A 26,140-nucleotide genomic window follows, 5' to 3' on the forward strand; every position below is an offset into this window, starting at 1 on the left:
AATATTTCTTATGTTGTATCATTATTTTGATTGTTCGATGTTGTATTGGTCCCGTAGAGATGTAAATGATTGAAGTCAAGTTGAACACATTATTGTTTAAATTTATTTCAATTGATATGGAACTTGAAAAATTGTATTTGAATACATTTTAATTATTGCTCTAATCGAACTCAAACAAGCTTTACTTTAATCAAATATGAACCGAACTCGAGTGGAATTTGAGAGCTTATCAAATGAAAGATTTTATTCAAGCTTGGTTTGTTAAATTCGACAAATCAAATTAAAACGAGCTTTTATCGAATGCTTTCAATCGAGTGTCGAGTAATTTAATTTAATTTTCGACCTATGGTCCGTAATATCTTTTCGAATAAAAATGAAGTAATCATTCATCATGGAAAGAAAGAAAGAAAGACAGTACATTGTGGGAAGAGGAGTGATGCTTTCTGTCGTTTTTTCCACAATTATAAAAGTCAATTGAGGAAACATATATAGGCAATCAAATGGCGTAACAACTAGACACTCATCGTTCGGGCAATGGAAGTCACTGGCCTTGAAGAGCATACACAACGACAGACGCTTGCAGCTCCCGATCCACTTTGAAGTGAGCATGAAAGAATCTTCTTACCTGTGAGTTACAACTTGAGCTTGTCAGAGCACAGACATACAAATCTACTACAACGTTTAGGCAAAAGAATCATCGTTTGCAAGAATCAAAACAATGAGAGAATAGAACTGATCAGACGAGGACCTCGTAGTAATGGTGTGAGACTAGGAACTCCTTTAATGGCTTTTCTTGTGAATCAAATAGCACAATGTGGCTAGGTTGAGTCCAATTCCTTGCCAACTTCATTGCAAAACCAAGAGGGTCGTTTAGAAATTGGTCAGATTCGTCGATGATTCCTTTGTCTTCGCTGTTCATACAAATTTAAATAGAGTGTTAAGAGTCAAATATTGTGCAAATCCTACAATAATGTAGAGGATCAGTGTAACTGATAAGACCCTGAATTGTAAGCATATAACGAAAAGAGTCCCTCAATGTTAAAAGACTACACTATACATCCAACGGTCATGTTTTAGAAACATTACAGATTGTCATCTGAAAACTGAATGAGATGGAGTCTGTGATGTAAAAATAGGGTAAATTACAATTTGTCATCCGAAATATGTCTAGTTTTACTCTGTCTAACCTTTTTTTTTTTATAACACTATGCAGAATTTCAGTTTGCTATACATGACTATTTATTGATCGATTTTTAATGAACATGCCTTAAAAATATCATTACATTGCCCTTAAAAATCACATGGTCACTGATGATGTTTTTCCAACAAAAAAAATCAACTACAAAATGGACATATGGCAAAGTACAAATGCCATGGTAAGTTGACACCAAAAAGAAAAAAACGGTTAAATGGCAAAGTGTATAAACTAGCATATCCTGATGACAGAATGTAATTTACCCGTAAAAATATGACAGCAGGGGGTGTCGGTGTACTTTCTGTAAATGCTCAAACTCAAAGGGCAACCATGTAATGATCACATGAAATATAGTAATGTGTTTAAGATGCTTGACATAACCTGGGTGTACAGTCCAAGAAACGCATGGGGATGTTGTGATGCAGAGTTGAGTAGTAGGGTGTGGCATGGCAAGGCGTCAAGAAGAGGATACTCTTCACTTTATTCTCACGAGCCTCGTTGGAGAGATAGTGCATGACATCCTCCGTTCCTCTCTGTGAAGTAAAGCACCAAGTGAAAACGACAAAGAAGGCAATATACATACAACTGCCACCTTGCTGGTAGCTTGTGTTGATACATTTCAACAGAAACAATTGAAACAAATATATTGCATGAATACACATCCGTGGGTGCACATATTTATGGTACAGAAAGCAAATATGCAGAAGACCGTCACTAAGAAACAAATGATACAATAATAATCATTAATCCAAGAGGCTCAAATTCAGTCATAAAGCTTAAAATTTGGACGTAACCATAATCAAATATTAAACATTTAATATCCTGTCTTCTGACTTCCAATTTCAGATTATTGAACATCTGTATAGCTTTTTTTCTGTTTTTAGCTTTAGATAAAATTTATCTTCGTATCTTGTAGTGATTAAATCAAGCAATTTAAAGGATTCATGCAAAATGGGACAATGAACTGCAGCAGCTATATACCTGATGAATCATACTCATATATATCGCCATTGGGAAATTAGTGACAAGCAGGAAGAAGACAGCTAATTGCAGCTTCAGGGAGCGGTTTTTATGAGAGCTTGAGCTTTCTTTCACTTTCCTCTTTGACAGTTCACATTTCCCTAGGTTGGCTAATGAATATCCGGAAAACATCAATGCTATTGGAAGCACAGGAAGAACAAACCTGATATTTGGATTCTGAAGATAATGAGAAGAATTAACCATTAAATTACTAATGGTGCTTTCATTTTGCTAATTTAAGAGATAACTAGGCATCGCTTGAAATTTAAGGCATATTATAATGAAACCCCTCAGTTCTTAAAAATTAGGCTGCAGTGCTGCACCCCGCAGCCATTTTTGGCATTTCAAATCCCCCTGAAGACCGAATAGTCAGTGGGGAATCCACAATGTGAAATATGAGCGTAGGGGTGCTAGTGCAACTATTTAAAAATCAAGGAGTTCTGCTCTAATACGCTCAAATCTCAAGGTGTTTGTGGAATAATCTCTAAATTTGACGAAGTACCTGAACTCTTTGTGGCCAAGAAGGCTATAAGTTCCCAAAACCCATACAATTAGTCCAGGAAGTTTCCACTCTTTAGACAGGATAACACCAGCAACTGAGAATGGTAGATATGTAAAGAGCATGACAGTAAATCCTTGTGTGATATACCAGTGCCATGCATGAGTTCCATAATAATCTCCACCAGAAGAGAAGAAATTGAACTTTAGAAAGTTAATCGCAACTATAACCCATGATCCATATAACTGACGATCCAATAAAAAAGTGAGTCCAAGCACGAGGCCCCTGATATATACATAAGAGTGCAAAATAAGTATATTTGACTTCATAATATCTTTTAATCAAGAAGTATCACATAAGCAGGCCTATAAATATTGATCTATACAGATAAGTGAAAGCTAAAATACAGGACAAATAACATTAATTCCACATGATCTGTAAGTTGGTGTAACACAAATTTCAGCATCTTCCTCTGGTCCTTCAAGGAGACAATAGTAAAGGAACGAAAAATCTGTTAACTGCTAAAGTTGGATGTCAAAGAGAAGTCTAGGCTCTAACCCTTCATTCTGGAAAGAAAACATGAAAGCAATAAATTTATTCATATTTGGTTCTAAATTATACCAAATAACATACTTTCATGTCATTTCAAGATATTCAAAGTCAAAGTCAATATATTATGTAACTTACTGAGATAATAATAGCTGCATAGTCAACAGATCACTGTATGTAACTTCTAATTAATAATGGTCACATATATCTTTAAAGTTTTCAATCTTTGGCTTTAATTATAGAAGAACTCGGATGATAATCTGAAGACTAATGTGGGATCATGAAATAAGTGAACTGATGTTAGAGCAAGGCATCTAAGAAGCCACTTGTTAAAAGAGAATAAAAGCTTTTGTTATAGATGAATTAACTTAAAGCCAAGATAAATGAAAACTTAATAAGGGAAAAGAAGCAGAGGATACAAAGGAAATCACATACTGACCCAATTGGTATCACCTCAAGAAGGACAAACTTTAGCTTATCACGTGTCATAAGCAACTCGAGAAAACCAACATAAATCCAAGTGATAGCACTTGTCGGCCGAATAGCACATGCTATCGCCGCTAAGACCAAGGCACACTTTCTTGAACCACATGGAACTGCCCCAGAAGATGTTCGCAAGCAGGGCCAGTAGTATAAACTCACGAGTGTGAGAACTGTCTCTAAACTATTAGATAAAGTGCGAGGGATGCAGAAAAACATGAACCAGTTTGTGAGCTGTGCAAGAAGCTTTCAAAAGGTTAAGTACAGCGAATATTTCAATTAAATTCACCAAAACAGAGATAGAGGTTGGAACCAAAGCTATATATAGGAAAATCAGAAGACAGTAAACTAAAACAAAGAGGGGAAGAGAGCAATCAAAACAAAGGGGCATATAGCAGTGCAAGGATACAGCCCAAGTAGCAACATTGTCACCAAATAAGGCCTGAGAAAATTTGTAGAGGTACAGATCACCAACAGCAGCAAATATGGACTGCACCAACCGAGGAGCCCTTACCTGTGCAAGGCGGCAATTTTCGGCACACATCATAAGTGGGAAAATTGCTATACAAACAAAACAAACTGTAAAATCACATAGAATTAATCGAAAAAAGCTTAACAATGCTTCACGAGGCTCAACCTAAGGTTCAATACTAGTATGATTTGATAATTTCAGACACATGGTTCAGCATTGCAGAACAATTTGCATCAGATTCAAATTCTGCACAATGTCATCAAGAAACAAAGACACCTGAAATTTTATTGGCATTGTCAAAATAAGACAAGAAAAGCAAGTACCATGAACCAAGGGGAATCAAGACGGAGAAAGGCGAGAGCTTTGTAAAGAGCGGCAAATAGAATTGGATGCAAGTAACTCCTTATACCCTTCTTCCATTCCCACGTCAAATGTCCATACCTAGCATTTTTTTATTCCAATTTTAATCACAAAAAGAATCAAAAAACCAAAGACCCACCAAACAAAATTCTGAAAAATAGTCGATTCACATTCTCGCTTACCCAAAAGCAATGCGATGTGCTACTTCAAGAGCTTGCCAGTGTTCGTCCGGGTTGAAGTATGTCTGCACCAGCAATGAATTGATTATTCGTGTAACCAAACAAATCGAAAAGACTTTGTGTGGAGCTGAGGAAGAAGTATTCTTCTGAGGGTTTCTGGAGGTGAATTTCTTGTTGCTGTCATCAATGGTAGGCGATATGATTACAGGGTTTTTCCTTTGTCTCATTTTTTTCCTTCCTTTTTCCAAATAATTGGATTATGAGTTGTGAGGATTATGAACTGGGCTCGTCTTGAAACTTTTACTTCCCCTTTGTACAAGTTGACTATAAAAGTGAAAGGAGATAAAAATTGGGGTTATAATTGCATAAAACCCCATATATTATGTTTAATTCGCTGAAAGACACACTAGATTAAAAAAACTAGCAAAAGGGTCCTTGTGTTAGTTGATATCTATACTAATCTATATTAATTATAAAAAGAAAAGCTCTTTTATATCTAAAAAGAAAGTTATTTATGCCTTTTTACATAATTCATTCACCATTTTACTTTTACAATGAATTAATTAATTTGTAGAAAAAAAATGAAAATTTAACAATTTCATACTTCTTTTTAGTTTTAGAAAAATCAGTTTATTCAATTCTGCAGAGCTTCAACCTAAAAAAATGTCTAACAATGATGGAGGAGGGTCACAAACCCTTAATATTAGTATAAGCTACATGTGCAAGTATGTGGGCAGCCAAATTGGCGGACCCCTTAACAAAACGAGAGGAGATAAGTCGAGTCTTTGACGCAGTTCTTTGATGTTATAGCTTAATGGCTCAATCATGGAGAAATCATCAACTGGCTCGTGGAGTTTTTGAATGATATTGAGGTAGTTTCTAGCACCGCAAAACTCCACTGATATTGGCAGCAAAGGTCAATTGCAAGTTTGGCCGCCAGCGCCTCATTGTGCTTAGCATCTTTGACACAGTACGTACATCGCATTTTCAAGGCCAAGCATCCATCGACAGAGTCTTGGGCAACAGTTCCAGCACCTACACCTCCAACTTCAAAATATGTCGCACAGTCGAAGTTGATTTTTACCATGGTTCCAAATGGAGGTTGCCATTGCGCTATTGTTGTGGAATTGGCGAATGGGTGCCAATCAATGTAATTGGATGGAATGTGAATGACCTTAACAACAAATGGTCATCTTGTACTCTTATGTGGTTTCCATGCCCGACCCTTCAGCGGATGCCTGCTTCAAGGATTTCCTTCGCCATGAAAATGTTGCTCTAAATAAGAGATGTATTGGAGCGCTGCGTAGCCAGTAGGAAATTACAATGTGAAAAGTATCTTGCTTGGATTATACAACTAGACAAGGTATTTGGATGTTTTATGACCCGCCAACCTTGCTTAGCTAAAAGGATGAGATTGAATGCACGTAGGTCCCCGGAAGACAAGTCCTCCCTCTTGTTTACTATTGTGCATCTTTGCCCATGATACCCAATGCATCTTCTTGCTATTGGGGCTATTCCGAAATACATTAGACAAAATGCTTTCAATTTCTCTAAGTAAAGAATCCGGAAGTTTAAACGACTTATGCTATAGGAAGGGATAGCTTGAATAATTGATTTTATAAGAACTTTTTCTTACCTTTTTGCTAAAGTGCTGCCATGCTCGACTCCTGATGTTGCCGAAAACGTCTCTCTTGTTTCACCCCACGCGTAAGGTAAACCAAGGTATTTCTCATGGTCGATGTCAATGAGAATGCCTAACAACTCAGCTAGTGTCACCCGGTCTCCTTGTGTGTGGAATGGCTAAACATTAGGGATGACTTCTGGAGATTGATCAATTGGCCAAGCACATCCACATATATCCAAAAACAGGCGGACTCATGGTATGAACTCCTTCATCCCGTGACAAAATATTAATATATCATCGGTGAATAGAAAAGGTGAAATACTAGAGCATCCTAGCCACTGGGACTCCATAAATAGAACCTTCCACTTCTGCAACGTGAAGTAAACAGCTTAATATCTCTGCACAAATTATGAAGATATAAAAGGAAAGAGGGTCTTTGCACACATTGTCAGGGATTAGTTTCCAAGGTATGAATGCATATTGTGATGGTGATATGATGGAAGGAGAATTGGTTTTAACCTATTTGCTATTTTTTCATAGCAAGCTTAAAAACAACATTGCTTAGGCTAATGGGACGAAAGTGAGAGACCCTTTCTGGTTTCATATGCTTGGGAGTCAAAACAATGTGTATAAAATTGAGAAAAGAGGGAATATCATAATGACTAAGTACCTTAAGGACGTACCATTTTAGTAGCATTTCCATCAATGTGCCAAAAGCATTAACAGAACAAGGGGGCATACAAACAGGGCCATGGCGTTTAAATGGAAACAATTGAGAAAGGGAATATTTTACCTGGTCTGCCGTGTACTCAAGTAGTTTCCTATTCATCTCCTTCGAAACCCGCGTAGGCACCGCTCCAATCACTTTTCTAAACTCATCATCCGTAGGTTCAGCAAAGACATAAATCGTTGTGGAAATAATATTGAATTATTTCCTAAACAGTCTCTCTCGAGTCACATCATTCTGTAGACTCATCCTTCAATCTCTCAATCTGATATGTTTTCCAACAATGAGAAGCCTTAGCATGAAAAAATGTTGCCTATGTTTGCCTATGAGAAGCCTTAGCATGAAAAACTTTGCACACCTTGACTAGGTGTGTTGCAGATTTTTTTTTTTAAATATTTTTTTTTCTCTTTTTTTATTTTTTTATTCTCTTTCTTCCTTCTCTCTTTTTTCTTCTTTTCTCTCTCTTTCGGTTTTTTCTTCTCATTTTTCTTCTTTTCTTCTCTTTCTTCTTTCCTCTCTCTTTCCTTTTTTTCTTCTCTTTTTTCTTCCTTCATTTTTTATTCTTTTTTCCTTCTCTGTTCAACCGATTTTTTTCCTTCTCTTTTCTTGTTTGCTCTCTCTTTTCTTGTGTGAAATTGCATAAATCATCGTGCCCTCTTCACTACCGTTCGAAACGCCGCCGCCACTGGAGTCAACACCTTCGTCGTCTGCCGTGCACGAGGCCTCAGATCTGTTGCCAGTTGTTGTCATTGATTTGGAGGTTGAGTTCGTGAGAAGAGATCGCCCGCTGCATTTACGAGTGAAGGGTCGTGTCTCCGTTGTCGGTCATTGCAAGCTGCCTAGGGACACGCCACCATGTGTGGCACGTCGACGCGCCGCACGCGCGCCCATTTCAAATCGGTCAACCGCACCATTTTCTTTAATCGTGACTTTTTTAATTTTTTAAATTTAGGATCTTGTTTTGAATTATCAAGTAATTCTATGAATTTCGACATATTGCTCAACAATACAACGGTGATTAAGAAAAATTAGAACTGATTTCTACATTCTAATTCTTTTGTTTACATATTTTCATAAATTAATTTTGTCGTGTTGTATTATACTGTATTGGCGCACTGTAGATATACTGTTTTGCCGCACTGTAGATAGGACAATACTTGAGGATTCTTGCAGAGAGTGTTAAAATGTATATCAAATGCAATGACTATACACTAAAATATCGTACTATTACTATTTTTTAATTTAACATTTCGTTGACAGTGGTTGCATTATTTTTACTGATGCTAGTCAGTGTGGCAGTGTTGAATTTCTAACTTAAACTACCTATGGCCGTATTAATTGCCTATTGTCTGTGATTGAGATTCACATGCCTCACAGTGACACTTTTTGTACATTTCAAACTATAACATAGATGTTACATAGTGCCTATATATAGCATTCATATAGTGCGCTATAAAAATACTCCATCTAAACTTCAAAGTTCAAATACTGGTATTGGTTATTGAGTATTGAAAAGGGGTTGTATTTCGGAACTTATTGCATTTCACTTTTCGGTTGTGTTGTTCTACTTTTGAACCATCGTCTTCCTAGGTTGACTGAAAAAAGTACTTGTTAATCCTTTTAACGCAATGTTTGAATTCTAGTTGAGTTCTTATACTCTTGCATTTTTTAATCTCAGTAAGTCTAATTTTATGCTGTTTAGTTTCATATGCTATTTCATGGTACTAGCATCGTATTTTTGTGATTTTTGGCTTGATCACTTACAATACACTATATCCTACCTCACCCAAATGTTTAAACTAAAATTGATTCATGCATATATATCTCTTTAGTTGAAATAGCATTTGGTTCATGGATCAGGTTGAAATTTGTTTCCGTCTAATAAATATACCCATTCGTCACTTAAAATTCATAAAAATTGCTGATATTTTTTTTAAAAAACGATGACAATTCATATTTTCGCCCAATTGACTTATTTCAGGTAAATTAATACTTTCTGACTAAACTAAAAAATATACTTCCTTACATGTATTAACATGTGAAGATGCATGGTAGTTTGGCTATAAAAAGATTTGTTTGACCTGCAATAAGTTAATAATAAGTGAACGGGGGGAATCATGAATTTTCATCCAATTTTTTTATTAATATTATCAAATTTTTTGAACTTTCAGTAACAGAAGCAAACTTTGGGGTACTATTGTTTGTATTGGAAATAGTGTATATGTGTTATCAACTTATTATTGAAAATTATAATTTTTATTTTTAAATTGTTTAAATTAGATCATTTTAAAGTAAAAAATTATAAGCAATTTTGTATGATAAAATAATAATAAATATTAAACTATTTTTTGAAAATACTCAAACTTTAATATATATATATATATAATTTTTAAGTATTTTTAATTTTTACTATTGTATTGATTTATAATTAATTTTCCTCATAAAAATAGAAGTTTAAATGGTGGCTAATAGAGAGCGTATGCTCAAAGCATCAAACTTAGTTCAGACATATACTTAGTTTAGGATTAGAATGAATTATTATTATTAGGGTTTGTCTTCTTGTCTTTCTTCTTTGCTTCCCACTCTCCAAGTTTCCACAAAACACACCCAAACATGGCCGGCATCCATTTCCCTCCTCCACATTCCACGCTACAAACCCCCACAGCACTGATACGCCGGCACAATCGGCTGCATTTATAGCATCTCCATACCAGTAAAACCCTTCTTGCGATTCTCCTTCTCACACCTCAAACAATACCCTTCTTAAGCCCTCGAATACTCGTACAGATTTTCTCCCTCCAACAAAGTCAAAGCCGCCGAAGAAGAGACGGTGCAGTTCCGTCCTCCCACCGCCAAAATACCCTCACTCTACCCCACCATCAAACCATTTCCCTTCTCCTCTGTTCACTTTTCTGAGGAAAAAAGTCAAGAAAAGCAGGTGAAGTTCTTCGTGGTATGGCCAACTCAAGGCGTTGAATGTGATGGTGTCCCGTTTCAGGGCAGCACCCGTGGGAGAAGCAGCGGCGGATGTAGGTACAAATCCAAGAAAGGAAAACCCCACTGGTAAAATCGGTCAACCGCACCATTTTCTTTAATCGTGACTTTCTTTCATTCTTCAAATTTAGGATCTTGTTTTGAATTATCAAGTAATTCTATGGATTTCGACATATTGCTCAACAATACAACGGTGATTAAGAAAAATTAGCACTAATTTCTGCATTGTAATTCTTCTTTTTTACATATTTTCAGAAATTAATTTTGTTGTGTTGTATTATACTGTATTAGCGCACTGTAGATATAACGTTTTGCCGTACTATAGATAGGACAATAATTGAGGATTTCTTGCAGAGAGTGTTAAAATGTATATCAAATGCAATGACTATACACTAAAATATCGTACTATTACTATTTTTTAATTTAACATTTTACTGACAGTGGTTGCATTATTTTTACTGATGCTAGTCAGTGTGGCAGTGTTGAATTTCTAACTTATACTACCTATGGCCGTATTAATTGCCTGTTGTCTGTGATTGAGATTCACATGCCTCACAGTGACACTTTTTGTACATTTCAAACTATAACATAGATATTACATATTGCCTATATATAGCATTCATATAGTGCGCTATAAAAATACTCCATCTAAACTTCAAAGTTCAAATACTGGTATTGGTTATTGAGTATTGAAAAGGAGTTGTATTTTGGAACTTATTGCATTCCACTTTTCGTTTGTGTTGTTCTACCTTTGAACCATCATCTTCCTAGGTTGACTGAAAAAAGTACTTGTTAATCCTTTTGACGCAATGTTTGAAGTCTAGCTGGGTTCTTATACTCTTGCATTTTTTAAACTCAGTAAGTCTGATCTTATGTTGTTTAGTTTCATATGCTATTTCATGGTACTAGGATCGTATTTTTGTGATTTTTGGCTTGATCACTTGCAATACACTATATCCTACCTCACCCAAATGTTTAAACTAAAATTCATTCATGCATATATATCTCTTTAGTTGAAATAGCATTTGGTTCATGGATCAGGTTGAGAAATTATATTATGGATATGAACTAATTCACATAAGTAATCTTAGTATCACATCCTGAGCAAGATTTTCATATTATGCTTTATTTGAATTGCATAGAGCTATAGATTGCACTAATAAAAATACTGTAGCAGTTGCGTATACTGAGGACAATATATCAGTACTATATACCTAATTCGTATTTTAATTACTTCAATTATCTATTAAAATTTATCAGTTCAAATATAAAAATCTAATGAATGTATTTTCAACATGTTAGTGTAGTGCATTTTAAGCCTTAATTATAAATTTTTTCAGCTTAGACTATTTAAATCTTTTGTACTCAAAATTTTTCCTATTTCAATGAAATATTTGAGAAATTTGAAAATTAAGGACAATATACCAATAATACATACTTAATTCTAAAATTTTTATTTAAATTTTATATATTATGTTTTTTCATTGCAAAGAGAAAGTCTAACAAAATCATTTTGGAGACAATACTACAATGTATTTAGTTATGCATTAAATTTGTAATTATTATTTAAAATGTAAAAAGAAATTTCTCAATAAAAAAATTACTTAACATAAAGATATATACTATATTTCACTAACAAACAAAATACTATATACATACACATATATATTAATAAATATATATATATTCAATGACATGATTTGACAATGAACAGTAACTTCTGTTTCCCAAATCCCAACATCAAATCTACACCATTTATTTTACACTATTTTATATTATATCAAAATACAAATCCAAAACATACAATCAATCTCAAATACACACTTGCTCATCTCTATGTTTCTCTCTCTATCTACAAAACACAGAAATAAAACACTCAAAATACTAATCCAAATATAATGGTTATGTTTTGTCACCCTCTGCCAACTACTCGATCTTCCGTCATTTCCGTTTGAGTTCCTCCACTTCAAGCAATTTATCATGTTCGAAATTCAAACAGCTTTCATGTGACTTTGAAGTAGTCATGATACGTCCTGATAAAAGCCTCTTAATTTCTTTTTCCATTTTTTTTGGATTTGTTTTTGCATGTTACCAAGTTTCAATTAATTTATTCCAATGTATTAATTCATTTTGTAGCCCTCGATAAAGCGATCATTTGAACCAAAGTTATCTTTTGTTTGCAAGCTGTTGACAAGGTTTCTTCATAGTCTATGGATGCCAGCCAAAAGGAGTCTCAAAGCAAATCAGTTCAAGGGTTTGGCGGTTCTCAATTTGGATATACCTAAGGCATCTGGAAATAACAAGTGCATGGTCTGAATAAATTCTATTAAGATGCGTAACAAGTGATTGTGGCCATCTTTGAATCCATCCATAATTTGTATAGGCTCGGTCAAAAAGCCGCTTCTTAATTCTAAACAATATTTCCCTATTGTTCTATCAAGTGAACCAATCTCCACTAAAATCCACTCCACACATATTCAATTGTTCTAAGGCTATCCTGAAGGTACGAAGTTGCCCTTGTGTCGTCAGTACGGATCCTTTTTCATTCTAGTCTGTTTCAATAGCGTTGAAATCTCTAATACAAAACCACGGTAAATTCATTTGCGTACTAAAACTTCATAGGAAGTACCATAATTCATGTTGTTTGTTTGTATCTGGTTCACTGTAAAAGCCCGTAATCCATTAGTATTCATCTTCATCATCTAGTTTAACTATTGCATCAGTGTGATTGTGGGAATAACTAGTCAAGTCAACAAAGGTCTTCTAGTCCCATAAGAGTGCAAGTCTGCCACTCTTTTGTCTAACGTCAACCGAAACTCCATTCATACTCAGCATATTTTTTATTCGATCAATACGCTTACTATCACATTTGGTCTCTGTTAAGAAACTCATTGAGGGGTTAACCTTCCAAACAAGTTCTCTAAGATGGCGAATCGTCCAATATCCCCCATGTCTTAGTAATTCCAGCTGAGACAACTCATCGGTTCCGGCTGCAAGACCACTTAGTAATCGCAGTCGACATTTGATCGAGGTCCTTATAATAAGAAGGAATAGTAGCCATCTTTTTTCCTGGTTTGGTCCATTAGGTTGTAAAGAAAGAATGAAAGGGTAAGTTTACGTTTGCAAGGAGTGGAGTTTGAGGGTATAGGTTTCTATTTACATCACCCATATTGGCTGGAGTTGGGTTTTTGTTTTTTAAGGTAGGCTAGGAGTGGACCGAGGTTAAAAGGGTCTGGGGAGGAGACTGGGACGTTGACAAAGTTGAACTCTAAATAAAAATAGATGGGATTGTTCAAATTCCATGGGTTTGGGTGAATGAGTAGTGTAGTCAGTTAAATTCATGTGGGGATCAGTGTTTTCTCCATGCATGCATGCATGCATGGTTAGTAATAGGTTGGTGAGATTTGTGAGACTGTGGATGAGGGGCAAGCGGGTTAGGGTTAGTTATTTCATTTAGTGGGTTCAAAAGTTCCAAAAGGGTAGGAACCAGGTTAAATATAGTGGGATTTTGTTGGTCAGTTACTTCCACAAAAGGTAAGAGGTTGGTGCTTTGGTCTTTAGAAGGGAAAGCATCGGTTAAACCCTTCTTGCCGCCATTATTCTTAGCAAAGGGCTCCATAATAGGAAGGTATCCTTTAGGCTTCGATCATTGGCTACAGCTTCATGTCAGCAGCTAAATTACAAAGTGAATCTCGTTCACCTTTATCATTACAAAAGTTATAGCTCTCAAGATCCCCAAAGATCTGTGATCCACACACCTGTTGTCTCCTTTCCATTTTTTAGGAAGATTTTGATGTACGACTGAAGAATGGAAAAATTTGGAATCCAGGGCTCGGTGCTGCCTGGAATACAATTATTGAATTGGACCTGATTAGTCTCCCTAAGCCAAGGACCATATGGTTTTGCTTTCCTCGGATTCAAAAAACCGTCATCGTAATGAAGGTGATAAAATTTCCCAATGTGCGCAAGCTCACGATAAAGGTAGCAAAAATTGGGCAGATGTTCATATGTAAACAATATCATTAGTTCATCGCCGTTAGGAGATTTTAGACGTAGTGCTTTTTCAATGGTTTGGTGGTGTTGAGACAAACCCTCATCTTCATACACTTGTAACCATTTTCGTGTAGTTTGATATCCCTAAAATGGCCTAATTTGTTCCCAATACGCTTCACCATTTTCTGGGTTTGTTGGTTGAGTGGGAGACCATGAACATGAGCTGTGAACGGACACCAATATAAACAAATATTTTTTTGGATTACCTCCTCTCTATACCGATTCTATAATCAATAAATTCTTGTCAAAGTCCATGGGTGACCCTCGAGAACACTTGCTTATCCAGTTTTTGGTTTAACTTTATAGAGAATCGTTCCACCGATATCTGCCAGATTGTCACCTATCATTGGTTGTAATAATGATGTGAGATTTGTTAACACTAAGTTAGTATTTGTAAAATTCAAGGTTTGTAGATGTATTGCTTTAGTAAGATTTGTTAAATTAGTTTCTAAGTCTTCAGTACTAGACTGCCCTTACTATAATTCAATAATACTTGATCAAGGCAACACTAACTTTGTGAGAAGATTTTTTTTCTTTTTATGTGTGTTTAATGATGTCTTATTTCATCACCATTGGGTTTTCTGGGTCATTATTGTGTTATTGTTATTGTTATTATTTTTTTTACCTTCTTTGGAAGGTTGTTTTATGGAGATTCAACCACATGAATTTCAGTCTTGGGGAATTGCAAGCACATAAAGGAGTCGATGGAAACCTTGGATTAAGCATTTGAGTAATATGTTTTGGATTTTACCTTCCTCGTCGTAGACATCTATTGGATTTTTAAAAAAAAAAAAAAAAAAATTGGGAAGCATCACCTAGCCAAGCAAGAGAAGATCTCAATTCCCAAATCTGACGAGAGGCTAAATATGTCTTTACATAGGCCAAAAAAGCTCCCAAAGTCGCACAACATACGCGTGTCCACACCACCTTCAGATGGAAGGGGGGTCAATTCCATCTTTTTTAAGACGATAGAGTGTTTTTTGCCCGTTATTTTTTTATGGGGGCATTTAACCCACATTTTCATGTCGGTACCTAAAAAAGTTGGTGGTTCTTACTTTGTAAGATCATTTGGAATTATACTTATACTCCTTCTGTTGGATTTGTATTTATAAAAAAATACATAAACTTATAATTTTATGGCTAATTCAACATTTCATACAAATTATTGACAATAGAATTAGTTTCTCATTCATCCGTAGCTATTTTTTTATCTCTCAACAATTCAAAAATAATGTTTTATTTCAATTACACTATTTTGACTTAATATATATTACACTAATCCCCTTATAAGTATAAAATATCATTAAGGTATCTTTGTCCACAAATTATACGAGGTAAAATCAAAGGTTCGTGTAAATTTTTGTTAAAGTTAATATTTTTCATCCAAATCCTACACAGTTATAAATAGAAAGTTCTGGGAGGAAGTGCAGGTGTAATTTTTTTTTTTTGAAGTAAAATATAATTTTATATTTTTAAAAAAGATATAAATATAATCAACTTTTTCATTTTTAATGATTTACGCAACTAAGAAGACAGTACTATCTGTCTATGGTTTAATCATTTTAATATTACAAAAAAAGTAATAATATCGTAGTATAATATATTGAGAAAAAAGTTTAACTAATATAATATTTGTATTTATTGCAGTATTTGTAACAACTGATTGTAATTCTTTTAATTAATAAATTTTTAAACATTGATTATAACTAAAAAATATTTTTGAATCTAAAACTATTATTTATGATCTGCAACTCTGAATTGATACATTAATAAAAGTTAATAATCATTGTTATATTGATGTACTTTTTTAAATAATATATATTATTATTATTAATATTATATGTTATAATTATTTAATTATAAATTTACATACTTTTTAATTATAATTAAAATGTTAAAAAATTTATCAATTAAAGAAATTACAATTAATTGTTATAAATACTACGATAAATACAAATATTATAATATTGGGTTAAATTATAACAACCTCCCCTAAGGTTTGGCATAATTAAAATTACCCCCGTTGTTTGAGAAATTACTAATACCCCTTAATTTTAACGACCGTCTAACAATTAGTCCATACCGTTAGTCTTCAATAGATTTTCATCCATTTTTTATCTGCTCAATGAATTATTTTTTTAATTTTTTTAATTTTTTATCCATTCAGTTCGGTTTTTCTTATAAATTTGTTGTTTTTTTTAAAAAAATACAGTAAGGACATAGTTGACAATTTCATACCTCCATTCAAGGATTACATAATTTCATCAAATATCAGAGGGTATTTGTAGTTTAACAAACAACGAGAGGGTATTTGTAATTATGACAAATCTTAGGAGAAGTCGTAATTTACTAATTAATTAATTTTTATCCCATTTTATATAAATTATTGTGTGATTTAATTATCGTTTTTGTATTGATTTATTTTGTTTTTTGAAATAAGTTTTATATAAATAATATATAATAATATATGTAATATATATGATAATATATTTATAGACAATAATATACATTATAATAAAAAAAGAAAAATTTAAGCTTACACACGTCAGCTTATAAAAGGTTGGCAACCAAGAAGAGAATACATATATATTTTTTAAAAATAAAAAGGGGTTTGAGTCGTGAACGAAAGTCGTTGATGCTGTCCACGACTCGAACATTCTTTTTTTAAGAATTTTTTTTCTGAAGTCGTGGACAATTGTAATAAAATTATTATGTATTTTTAAAAAAAATGATATTTTATTATTATTATTTTTTTATAATAAAAGAATAATTAAGCCACCTATCCATTCTTTTACCTTGCAAGACCCTATCACAAGAGACAACAATGACTTTACATAGTGATGGACTTTATTACTAAACTTAATACTGTCTCTTGTTTGAAAATTTTAATCCTGGATCGAATTTGATTAAATTTGAACTAATTATATAATAAATATAAATATATAATAAACTTACGATGTAACTGATGTATAATTTAAAAAAAATGATCAATCACATGATAAGTATATTACACTTACTTTATAATTAATTTGATTCAATTAAAAATGATTTAAGTAAAAAATTTCAGTTTCTTGCAGAATGAGATGATGTTTTGTAGAACTCTCAACAGGGAAAGTAAGCAAAACTTTTTTATTGCACTAGATAGATACAAAAATTCCTCGTATCACCGAACAACAATTTATTCTTATTATTATCATATATTAAAATATACTCTTGCATAAAAATGCATCCTTAAAAAACATATTCATAAAAAGGATATGCCTCTTTTTAGCTGGCATGGAAGACTGAACAAGAACTCAAATGAAGCCATTCACTTGATCATTGCGTATACCCCATATATATACACATACAAATACGAATTTTCGTAAATAGTTGTTGGCCGCGAACAAAAGCAAATGGCGACATACCGTTTATGTCCGAAAGTCGAGTTGTGGATGTATCTGATTGCCGTCAGTCTTCAGCAGCTTCTTTCGGTTGGCACGGATGGACTAAAGGAACACAACCATCTCCGGCCCTCATTCTGTGAAGCCGAGCGCCTAAAGCTTAACCTCGAACATCTAACCAAGTCTTTCCCGGAACTGGATTCGACAGATCTTCCTACCAAGGCAGGACTGGCATCCGGGGCTCCCAAACAAAGGCTGGGATTGAATTTAACAGCCGGAAAGTTTTGGCAGGTTACGGGTTGGAACGAAGAACCAAACTGCGGAAGTCGTGCACATGAGATACCGGGCTTGCACACTGCTGTTTCCAGGGTGTTGGGATCTGTAACCTCAGCTGAGCAAGTACAGAAGGTTAACGATCTCGTTCTTGCCATTTCTTTAACTACCGGTTTTGTGCCTGGAAGCTTAACAAAAGAAACTATTCCGTGGCGGCATAGGGGACACGAGATCGAGCCTGCTGGAGCATGAGCCACTATCGACGTGCTGTTTGTCGAGCATAGATATAAAGCACAGTGAGTGCAGAACTCATGGCGACAACCTGCATATATACATCATTCTCGTTAGACAAAATCCGTCTTATGAGTACCAAATGAATCAACTCATAGGAGTTCTCGATGTTATGCAGTGGAAGTATAAAATAATGTAAGATACCTTCTGCAGCAACTGTGCATTTTCTCTCCAAGCAAACGACACACGGGTCCGAGCACGCAGATGACGAATCATCGCCTCCCCATCCACATTCTCTGAAAATGTCATAGAGAAGGATAACACTAAATTTAGCTGGCTTTCGGTAAATTCAAGCAATCGAGTCTTGCTCACCTGGCAATATCAACAATGCTCTTAAGTGGAAGACATAAATAGGGTGAAGGACTGAGTCTTCGCTGGCTTCCTTGTTGTTGGCTAAGAATGTCCTCTAGACAATCTCTATGCCATGAACGAGCGACCATCAAGGGAGTCCATCTTTAACATGTACCATAGAATAGTAAGTCCGATGGAAAAATTAGCAATCCATACGAAAGTAATAGAATAATGGAACTGAAGATTCAACAACCCAATAAACATCAAAGATCTTCTTAAACAACTGTAACATGAAAGAACCTTCACAAGGACCCATACAAGGACTTGTTGTGAAAAATTAGGTAACAAAAATGTGTATTCCAATGATACGGAAATTCAAATCCCAACAACCCATGCGTTTAACTAAGAAAATACTCTGTTTGGCAGTTCCATGGAAAAAGATTAACAGAGGCTGACATTGAACACAATCTTCATTACCATCTTAAGGAAAATAACAACAGGAACAGGCTTTCTTGGTGAGTTACATAAGAGAAGAGAATTTGTTACTAGGAGAGCAACGCTAGGATATTGATTCAGTGCAGACTCTGGACACATGTAAAGGGTAACTTGGATTTTCGTGACCACAAAGTTATAATCAACATGCAAGAAAGTGGGGCTATAATCAGAAATTATACTCAGTTTTTAGGAAGCAGTCGTGATTTAACTTTCTTAGATGAAAATTTTGAAGACAAAATCAACTTTCTGGAACTGACTTAACAAATTCAGTGTCTTTGTACTAGAAGCGAAATGAAGATAGAAAATAACAACAGAAGGAGGATTCAACTGATTAAAGATATATATTGCTTCCTCGCTCAATCATTATTTTAGTATTCCTTGAAAATCAGCAATGTTTTATTGCATCAGATGCACGGATTTTTTGGGGGGAAAAAGGTCACAGAATAAAAAACCTTAACTTAAAAAGATGTTTCTTCAAAACAATTTCTGTAAGAAATTTTATACAAAGATTCAACACTTAGAGGGCACCATAAAAATGGGAATAAAGCTTACACCTTGGTCGAAGAAAAAATCATTTGACGAAAAGAGGATGACGTGATCTTTTAGTACTGGTTGCTTGTTATATATGTAAGGCTATACTGAAATGGAGGGATTTCAGTTTCAAGAATTAAGGCAAAATCATTTCAAATGACTTCATATTAGATAAATTTGAAATCCACCAAATTTGCTGAAAAAGATTAGTTGAAATTACGACTTTGAGATTTAAAATCATACTATGAAAGTATCCAAACAAGATTAATGAATCTATTGTTATGAAGCTAAAATTCTTAGCTCCATATTTATCAATCCAACACAATCTGAAGGAACTTTGGATTAATGAGAAGAACAACATATCGCCCAGAAGAGATAAACAATAGAAAACAATTCAAATATTAATGTTCCATGTAAAGCACTCAAGAGAAAAGCGAGGACCAGGAGTTTGCATACCCATTTGAATTTTCTATTGTCAGACCTGCACCCTTTGCTATTAAAAGCTGAATATAGCCAAGAAAAAAGATATTTTCAGCACATATATATGTATGGACAGCCGAATTTGTTCATTCATCAAATATACCAACCTGGCAACACTGTGCATTACCACCGCATGCGGCATAATGAAGGGGAGTGCTGCCAGCACCTTCAGGGGAAAAGTACATAACATAGAAAAAATCAATCAGTGAATAGAATCTTCATAAACATGGAATAGCTTCATCGATGTTGTTAACATATGAATCTACAGATGAGATGCTTTTCGAACCACATAATGGTGCATTATGAGATGATTGTTCCCGCTTTCAAAGTTCACCTACCCTAACCCAAAGGAAAAGAAATTTGTACGTTCCATCGTCAAACAGGCCTCCAGTTCACTCAAATTCTGGTAGCTTCCAAAATACGTCTTCGAACAATTATAGAGGGTTATCTGAGAGGTCAAGCATTACTCGGGATAACTTATCTATGGTGATCGGCATCCTTATTATCAGATTAGTATAAGTTGCAAGTAAAACACAGCAATAAGCAACTTTTAGTTCAGCATAAGAAAAAATTGAATTTAGAGGACTAGATTTTCTGGAGAGCATGAAATTTTTAGTTCAGCAGCTTTATACAAGCACCTTATAGAAAAAATTCAAAAGTTTTACTTTTCTGAACTTTCTAACATCTTCAGAAGGTGGAAAGAGGGAGAAATTTCAGAGTTCTTCATTTCAATTCTTTTTTCTCTCAAAGATTAGTGATGGAATGAGTTAGAAGAGTTTTGCAAGAGTCAGAACTGGTTTTATGTAAAAATAATATTTTAGTTGAAAGGCACTAGTTGACTATTATATCCAATAGTCGTGGTGGCTTCATATAATTATTGAATAAGATCAAGAATTCATCATTTGGTAGCTACCAATTAAGTAATAAACGTCCAAAGCTGAGCAATTAGTTAATGCAAAATCAGCCGATAGATTTGGTGAAATTCAAACACATAAAAGGAATGGGCTGTGTGGTTCCGTGAAAATGCAAATGCATTTCATGAGAAACAAACAACGGAGAAAGGGATTATTTGCTATCATCTAATGAAATTTGGCAAAAATACTAATGCAACCAGATTCATAAGAGAAATTTTTGAAAAGCATTTGTTTACTACTAAACAAAATGCAGAATCGTCTGTGTATAGTTCATGAGGATCCGCACGTCTTATCAAAAGGAGCCAACAAAGCTCGGTTTACTCTTTATGGTTGACATCTCCAATATGAAGTATCAGTCACCAAATAACCCTTGTAGCATTTTTGTAAAGGCAGCAGTAAACAGCATGAAGTAATTCTACCTATCAGAATTAGGTTATTATTCTTGAGCCTGATAAGTCGTACTTGAAAACATAACTAAGCATGCATAGTAAATGGCAATATATGAATGCATATAAAATGAAAAAGGAGCCCATCCCACCTATTAAATCGAAAGTAGTCCCATCATCCACTGTGGTAGCAGATACAGAGGCCCCGAGATCCAGAAGGAGGTGAACAGTTTCAGCGTGCCCATTTAGTGCAGCCATATGAAGGGCAGTAACGCCACCATCAGCAGTTCCATTGACTATCTCAGCAAGTGCACTAGTGAAAGGAAAAAAAAAAATCAAAATTAGTTAAAAAACATCATGGTTACAATACATCAAAAAAGAACTTTTAAAAAGTACCGCCAATCAAACTCTGAAACAGATTCATCATTTTTCAATTTCTTCCTTAAGATAGTGGAAACATTAGGAATGCTGGGAATGTGATCAGCAAGGAGAAGCCGAATGCACCGGGCATGGCCATTTAGAGCAGCTAAGTGGAGCGCAGTTCCTCCATTCAGATAATCTGTACTGTCAATCTAAGCCAAAAGACAATCCCAAGCTTATATTTCCACGGAAATGAACAAAACTTATCAATAGAAGACGAAATGAGTTAAACCATAAGACAAAACAAATTGCCATACATTGGCCTTAAGTAGCACCAAAATCTGAACAACCTCCCAGTGACCATATTGGCAAGCTTGCATCAAGGCAGTCTGTCAAGAGATAAAGAACCAACCTTTTAAATTGCTATCAAAAGTGTATTCTGCTTACAACTAAACTACTGATCTCAAGCAATTAATGAGAACGTTTGTTAAGCATCACTTTGTTATCTATAGTGTCAAAAGGACTGAATTTACAATGAAACTACATCCTAGCATTTAGGATTAAAAGAGAAAAAAGAAAATTACGAAATCGAAACTCTACCTGTCCACGATAGTTCCTGAGATTAATATCAACTCCAGACTCAAGCAATAATGAGACAACCTAAAGACATGGAAGGAACAATTTAATCAATAACTAACGACCACAGTTCAAGACTCTCCTAGTCTATGATACCAATCAGTTGTACTTGATAACATTGCATTGCAGCATACCTCATAATGACCTTGAGCTGCAGAATAATGCAAAGGAGAATTGCGAACACCAAAAGTTGAATACCTCACAAGACGAGGATTGTACTCCAACAAAGCCTTAGCTTCTTGAAGATCCCCATCTCTTGCTGCAGAAACCAGACGCTCCCCAGATGACGAACATCCAAAAGAGTTGCCCACAAGACTCAAAAATCTCATAATATACAATTCCACGAGTGGACAAAACTAAAGATCCTAATCTATCTCCAAAAAATGACCTCCCTGCTCCGGCTTCTCTACGCAAAATTTTTCTTCCTTGATCTTTGAGCCACTCCTATCAGAATGACAACTGAATCAACTTTCTATACACATACCAGGTCTTTCTATATAATAACAATCCATTCAGAACCAATCTTCGCCTATATATAGATATATATATATATATCCAAAATAATATGTTTAAACCATCGGAATCTGACTGATTCTGATTGATTTTCCAATGCTTAAGAGTTTCAAGAAGAAGAGAAAAGCATACCTTGATCAAGACAGAAATCTGTACAGGCTACAAAAATTCTTTGCCAACTCCTAAATTCCAAAAGAAAACAGAGAAAATCTCAATCTTTACAACCCACCTGCAAGCTTCCTCCAAAAAACTGAGAGAAAGAAGAAAATTTCAAATTCCCACTTCTCCCGTTACGCTCAAAATCAAGATTCCGCAATGCCCTTCTCTGAAATTCCCGGAAAAATAAAGCAAAGTCTTCCTAACTTCCCCAAAAATCAAGAATTCCAGCTCCCAGCTTCCAAAATTTTCCGGGAAATCCAGCAAATTTCAAACATCCCACAAGCTCAAAACATTTCCACGATCCCCACAAACTCCGCACAGAAGGGGTATTTCTCTTTTTTGGGAAAAGGGGTGAGGGGGGTCGTAAATCTCTCTGTTTTTCCCCTCCTCTCTCTCAGCAGAAAATGTCTTGCAATGAGGTGTAGTGCTTAATATTCGGCTCCAACAACACACCACAACTCTCCGTTGATTACCGCGTAGTCGGTGTAAATGTTAAGGCTGTGAAAAACGGTAACAAACGTGGAGATCGATAAGAGAACCAATGTTGGAAGGGAGAGGACAGCGAGTTTCGCGACCACCTCAAACCAACAGCAATAGAGGCCTGCAACAAATGCGTACGCGTATTCCTTGCCGCTTGATACCAAAATTGGCGCTTCCTATAAATCTTACGTTGTCAGCTTCCATGAATAAGTGAAATTGTGTGCAATAATATCATCATCTACACTTTACTAATTCTTACATAATAATAATAATAATAATAATCAGGTGGATGGCATTTCTTGTGCTAATCATTCATTGAACTGCCCACAAAATATTCAAATCATATGCTTACCTAATTCTGAGAAAAAATATTGATTTTTATCAACCTCAAGAACACGTTGGACGTGAAATATTAAATAAATGTTTGCGTTACATAACACGGTAAGTTCTTTTAAATGAGATTCATGATGAATTTGATTAAATTTAAGTTGTTTATATCAAAAAGAAAAGAATTAACGATTTATTTGACAACAGTTAGAAAATTCATTTACCATTAAAAATTCATAAAGTTAAGGATATTGCAGGCCCATTTATTTTTCCATTGTAAACAATATAAATTTGAATGAAATAATAACCTTCAACAAAAAAAAAGTTTGAATGAAATAATATGATAAGATCCCTCTTTTCATTAAATATATATATATTATATATATAAAAGAAACTAAAGATACATACATAATAAAATCAAATTCTTGGAACTTTTTCAATCATCCAACATTTGCATAAGATGTCTGAATGTGCAAACTAGCATGGAAATCAGCTGTGAGCAAATTATAAATTGGGCACAAGAATTTCCACAAGGCCTAAAAGCCTTGCTATTTGTAAAGACAAAAAGCACAAGTATATGACCAAAAGCCCACTTCCCAAATACTTATCAACCACCATCTTTCTCTTTGTAAGCATGACAAAGGCCCAAATTAAGCCCACCATGAAAAACCCAACTGTAACAAAAACAGATTGGTCCACAAACAGTGCATATGAAGCTGGATAATTGCTCCAAGCTGAGAAACTTAATGACAAGCCCAAGCCCACAACAGTATTGAATATGGGCCCTGCATAGGACCCAGAAACAGCAATTTGGGCCCCTTCCGTCCCACCTTTCTGGGCCATGGTAACATTTGCAACCAAGTCACCTACTGAATTCCCCCATGCAAGAACTGTCAGGCCCAGCAAGGATTCATCTATTCCAAGAATATAGCCCAATGAAACCAGCAGAGAAATCAATTCTTGGGCCAAGATGTAAGCCCAAGTCACACTCATTATAAACCCCTCAGCCAGCCAAAAGATTATACATTTTCTTGGTGGATTAGAGCTCTGAATTGTGCGAAATGCAAGAATCCCACATACAATCCCAACTGATCCACCAATCTCAAGAGCTCGCAATTTTGTGCTGTTGGAATTCCATGTTAGAACCAATGCAATAGGAGCCAAGGTCACTGATGAAACTGCAAATGGTTTAGACCATTTATCCTCGGAAACAAGTGGAATAGTCAGCCTTCTTGGCACGTAAAGTGGCAACTCTAAAATGCACAAGATTTTGCTCACAACTCCACCGTTCTTTCCGTCCTTCGGCAGACGTCCGGCCGTATCGTCCCCATCATGGCCTTCGTTATCTATATAACAGCATAGTGGCGCCTCTACGTCCTGCAATCCGTTTTCATTCTCTTTCTCTTCAGAACATGCGAAAACGAGCAAGGCGTATATGAAGTAGAGAGAAAGGAAAGACAGAGCAGCGCACAGACTAAGTTCTCCAACAGCGATGATCAAGATTAGGCAAGCAAGGGACAATAGTAGAACGCCAACATGGATTGTGAAACCACGCCTGCTGATTCTTGCACCATCGTTTCCGACAGAAACGCCTATGATCCCAGTGACAACGCACGACACGAAGAACGCACCGCCTAGAACGCTGTTCAGGCCGATATCTGCAGTTCCCTCTCCCGTAAAAGAAATTATACTTGCAAACACATCGGGTGCTCCATTTCCCAGAGACAGAAGAGAGATTCCTGCTGCAGTTGGGGAGAGTTTGAGAATCTTCGACAGGCCGACGAGGGAATGGCAGAAGTAGTTGCTCGCTGTATCAGCTAATAAGTAGAAGAGCAGTATGAGCCAAAGGGATAGTGAAACGTATCCAAGAACAGGGCTGAATGTGCAGTAGAAGAGGTGGAGATAGGGAATATAACCTCTTGTCTTGCAGCCTTCGTGGGATTTCACATAGGAGCATTTTTCTTGCCTGATTTCTAACATTTGAATCCCTTTACAACCTGTTTCTGTATCAGCTGTCTTGTAATGATCTGATGTCGGATTAGGGTCAGTCCAGAAATGGGCTGTGAGCAGGCAAGAAACGAGGAAAATGAAGCTCAAATTGAGTAGGATCGTTGCGTATGGATACTTGGAGAAGAACTGATCTGCCATGTTTAGAAAAGGAATTTGAGTTTGTAGTGTTGGGGTGGATAAGAGGGAAATAGACAAGGGAATCAAGTGCAAGAATCAAGAGCGGGAGTGTGTTGAGAATGATACGAGGAATCAAATCAGAGTCAGAAATCAGGATTAGCTGTGTGGTCTTGGAAAATGAAATGGAATTTTGGATAGATGGGAGTGATGGATCTTGATCATAGTGTGAACTGTGGGATTTGTCGGTTTCTTTTCTGAAATTAGTTTGAGCTCATGCTTTCCAGTTTGAAGATAGTACTTTCCCCAGTTGGAGCAATGGGGCAAGGCAACATGTTAGTTCCG

The 26,140-nt window shown here is 35.4% G+C and overlaps 3 protein-coding genes and 1 long non-coding RNA gene across 10 annotated transcripts; 1 reads left to right on the top strand and 3 right to left on the bottom strand.

The window, feature by feature from the left end:
* Window positions 1–322: 322 nt before the first annotated feature.
* LOC105162874 (Alg9-like mannosyltransferase family) lies at window positions 323–5,068 on the bottom strand. 2 transcript variants are annotated; one of them, XM_011081032.3, is made up of 9 exons: window positions 4,758–5,067; window positions 4,539–4,656; window positions 4,153–4,257; window positions 3,703–3,989; window positions 2,718–2,999; window positions 2,177–2,378; window positions 1,577–1,728; window positions 749–911; window positions 323–625 (listed from the first exon to the last, which is right to left on the bottom strand). In XM_011081032.3, exons 1-9 carry the CDS (start codon window positions 4,979–4,981, stop codon window positions 542–544), a joined length of 1,617 nt encoding a protein of 538 aa, XP_011079334.1. In that variant the 5' UTR covers window positions 4,982–5,067; the 3' UTR covers window positions 323–541. The 2 variants fall into 2 exon arrangements, 1 of the variants encoding a protein (XP_011079334.1); XR_016065416.1 differs by lacking the exon at window positions 323–625 and having other exon boundaries at window positions 772–911; window positions 1,459–1,728; window positions 4,758–5,068.
* Window positions 5,069–9,604: 4,536 nt separating this feature from the next.
* Window positions 9,605–12,589, top strand: LOC110011983 (uncharacterized). 2 transcript variants are annotated; one of them, XR_016065437.1, is made up of 2 exons: window positions 9,605–10,957; window positions 12,236–12,589. It is a non-coding gene; the product is annotated as an uncharacterized LOC110011983 (long non-coding RNA). The 2 variants fall into 2 exon arrangements; XR_016065436.1 differs by having other exon boundaries at window positions 12,284–12,589.
* Window positions 12,590–17,315: 4,726 nt separating this feature from the next.
* LOC105162873 (putative E3 ubiquitin-protein ligase XBOS32) lies at window positions 17,316–23,711 on the bottom strand. Of its 5 annotated transcripts, XM_020693877.2 has the most exons (12): window positions 23,697–23,711; window positions 22,838–23,520; window positions 22,327–22,636; window positions 22,157–22,216; window positions 21,874–21,945; window positions 21,593–21,768; window positions 21,349–21,509; window positions 20,004–20,062; window positions 19,873–19,919; window positions 18,412–18,552; window positions 18,244–18,362; window positions 17,316–18,130 (listed from the first exon to the last, which is right to left on the bottom strand). In XM_020693877.2, exons 3-12 carry the CDS (start codon window positions 22,519–22,521, stop codon window positions 17,610–17,612), a joined length of 1,551 nt encoding a protein of 516 aa, XP_020549536.1. In that variant the 5' UTR covers window positions 22,522–22,636; window positions 22,838–23,520; window positions 23,697–23,711; the 3' UTR covers window positions 17,316–17,609. The 5 variants fall into 5 exon arrangements, with proteins under 5 accessions (XP_020549536.1, XP_020549537.1, XP_020549535.1 ...); XM_020693878.2 differs by lacking the exon at window positions 23,697–23,711 and having other exon boundaries at window positions 22,935–23,621; XM_020693876.2 differs by lacking the exon at window positions 23,697–23,711 and having other exon boundaries at window positions 22,838–23,621.
* A 372-nt stretch (window positions 23,712–24,083) lies between these two features.
* On the bottom strand, window positions 24,084–26,048 carry LOC105162959 (cation/calcium exchanger 1). The gene is made up of 2 exons (XM_088880774.1): window positions 25,588–26,048; window positions 24,084–25,488 (listed from the first exon to the last, which is right to left on the bottom strand). The coding sequence occupies exons 1-2, from the start codon at window positions 25,817–25,819 to the stop codon at window positions 24,176–24,178; spliced, it is 1,545 nt and encodes a 514-aa protein (XP_088736900.1). The 5' UTR covers window positions 25,820–26,048; the 3' UTR covers window positions 24,084–24,175.
* Between the last annotated feature and the right edge of the window lie 92 nt (window positions 26,049–26,140).

The sequence above is a fragment of the Sesamum indicum genome, linkage group LG5, assembly GCF_026168435.1.
Source record: "Sesamum indicum cultivar Baizhima isolate 11 linkage group LG5, ASM2616843v1, whole genome shotgun sequence".
In the NCBI taxonomy this organism is placed as follows: Eukaryota; Viridiplantae; Streptophyta; class Magnoliopsida; order Lamiales; family Pedaliaceae; genus Sesamum; species Sesamum indicum.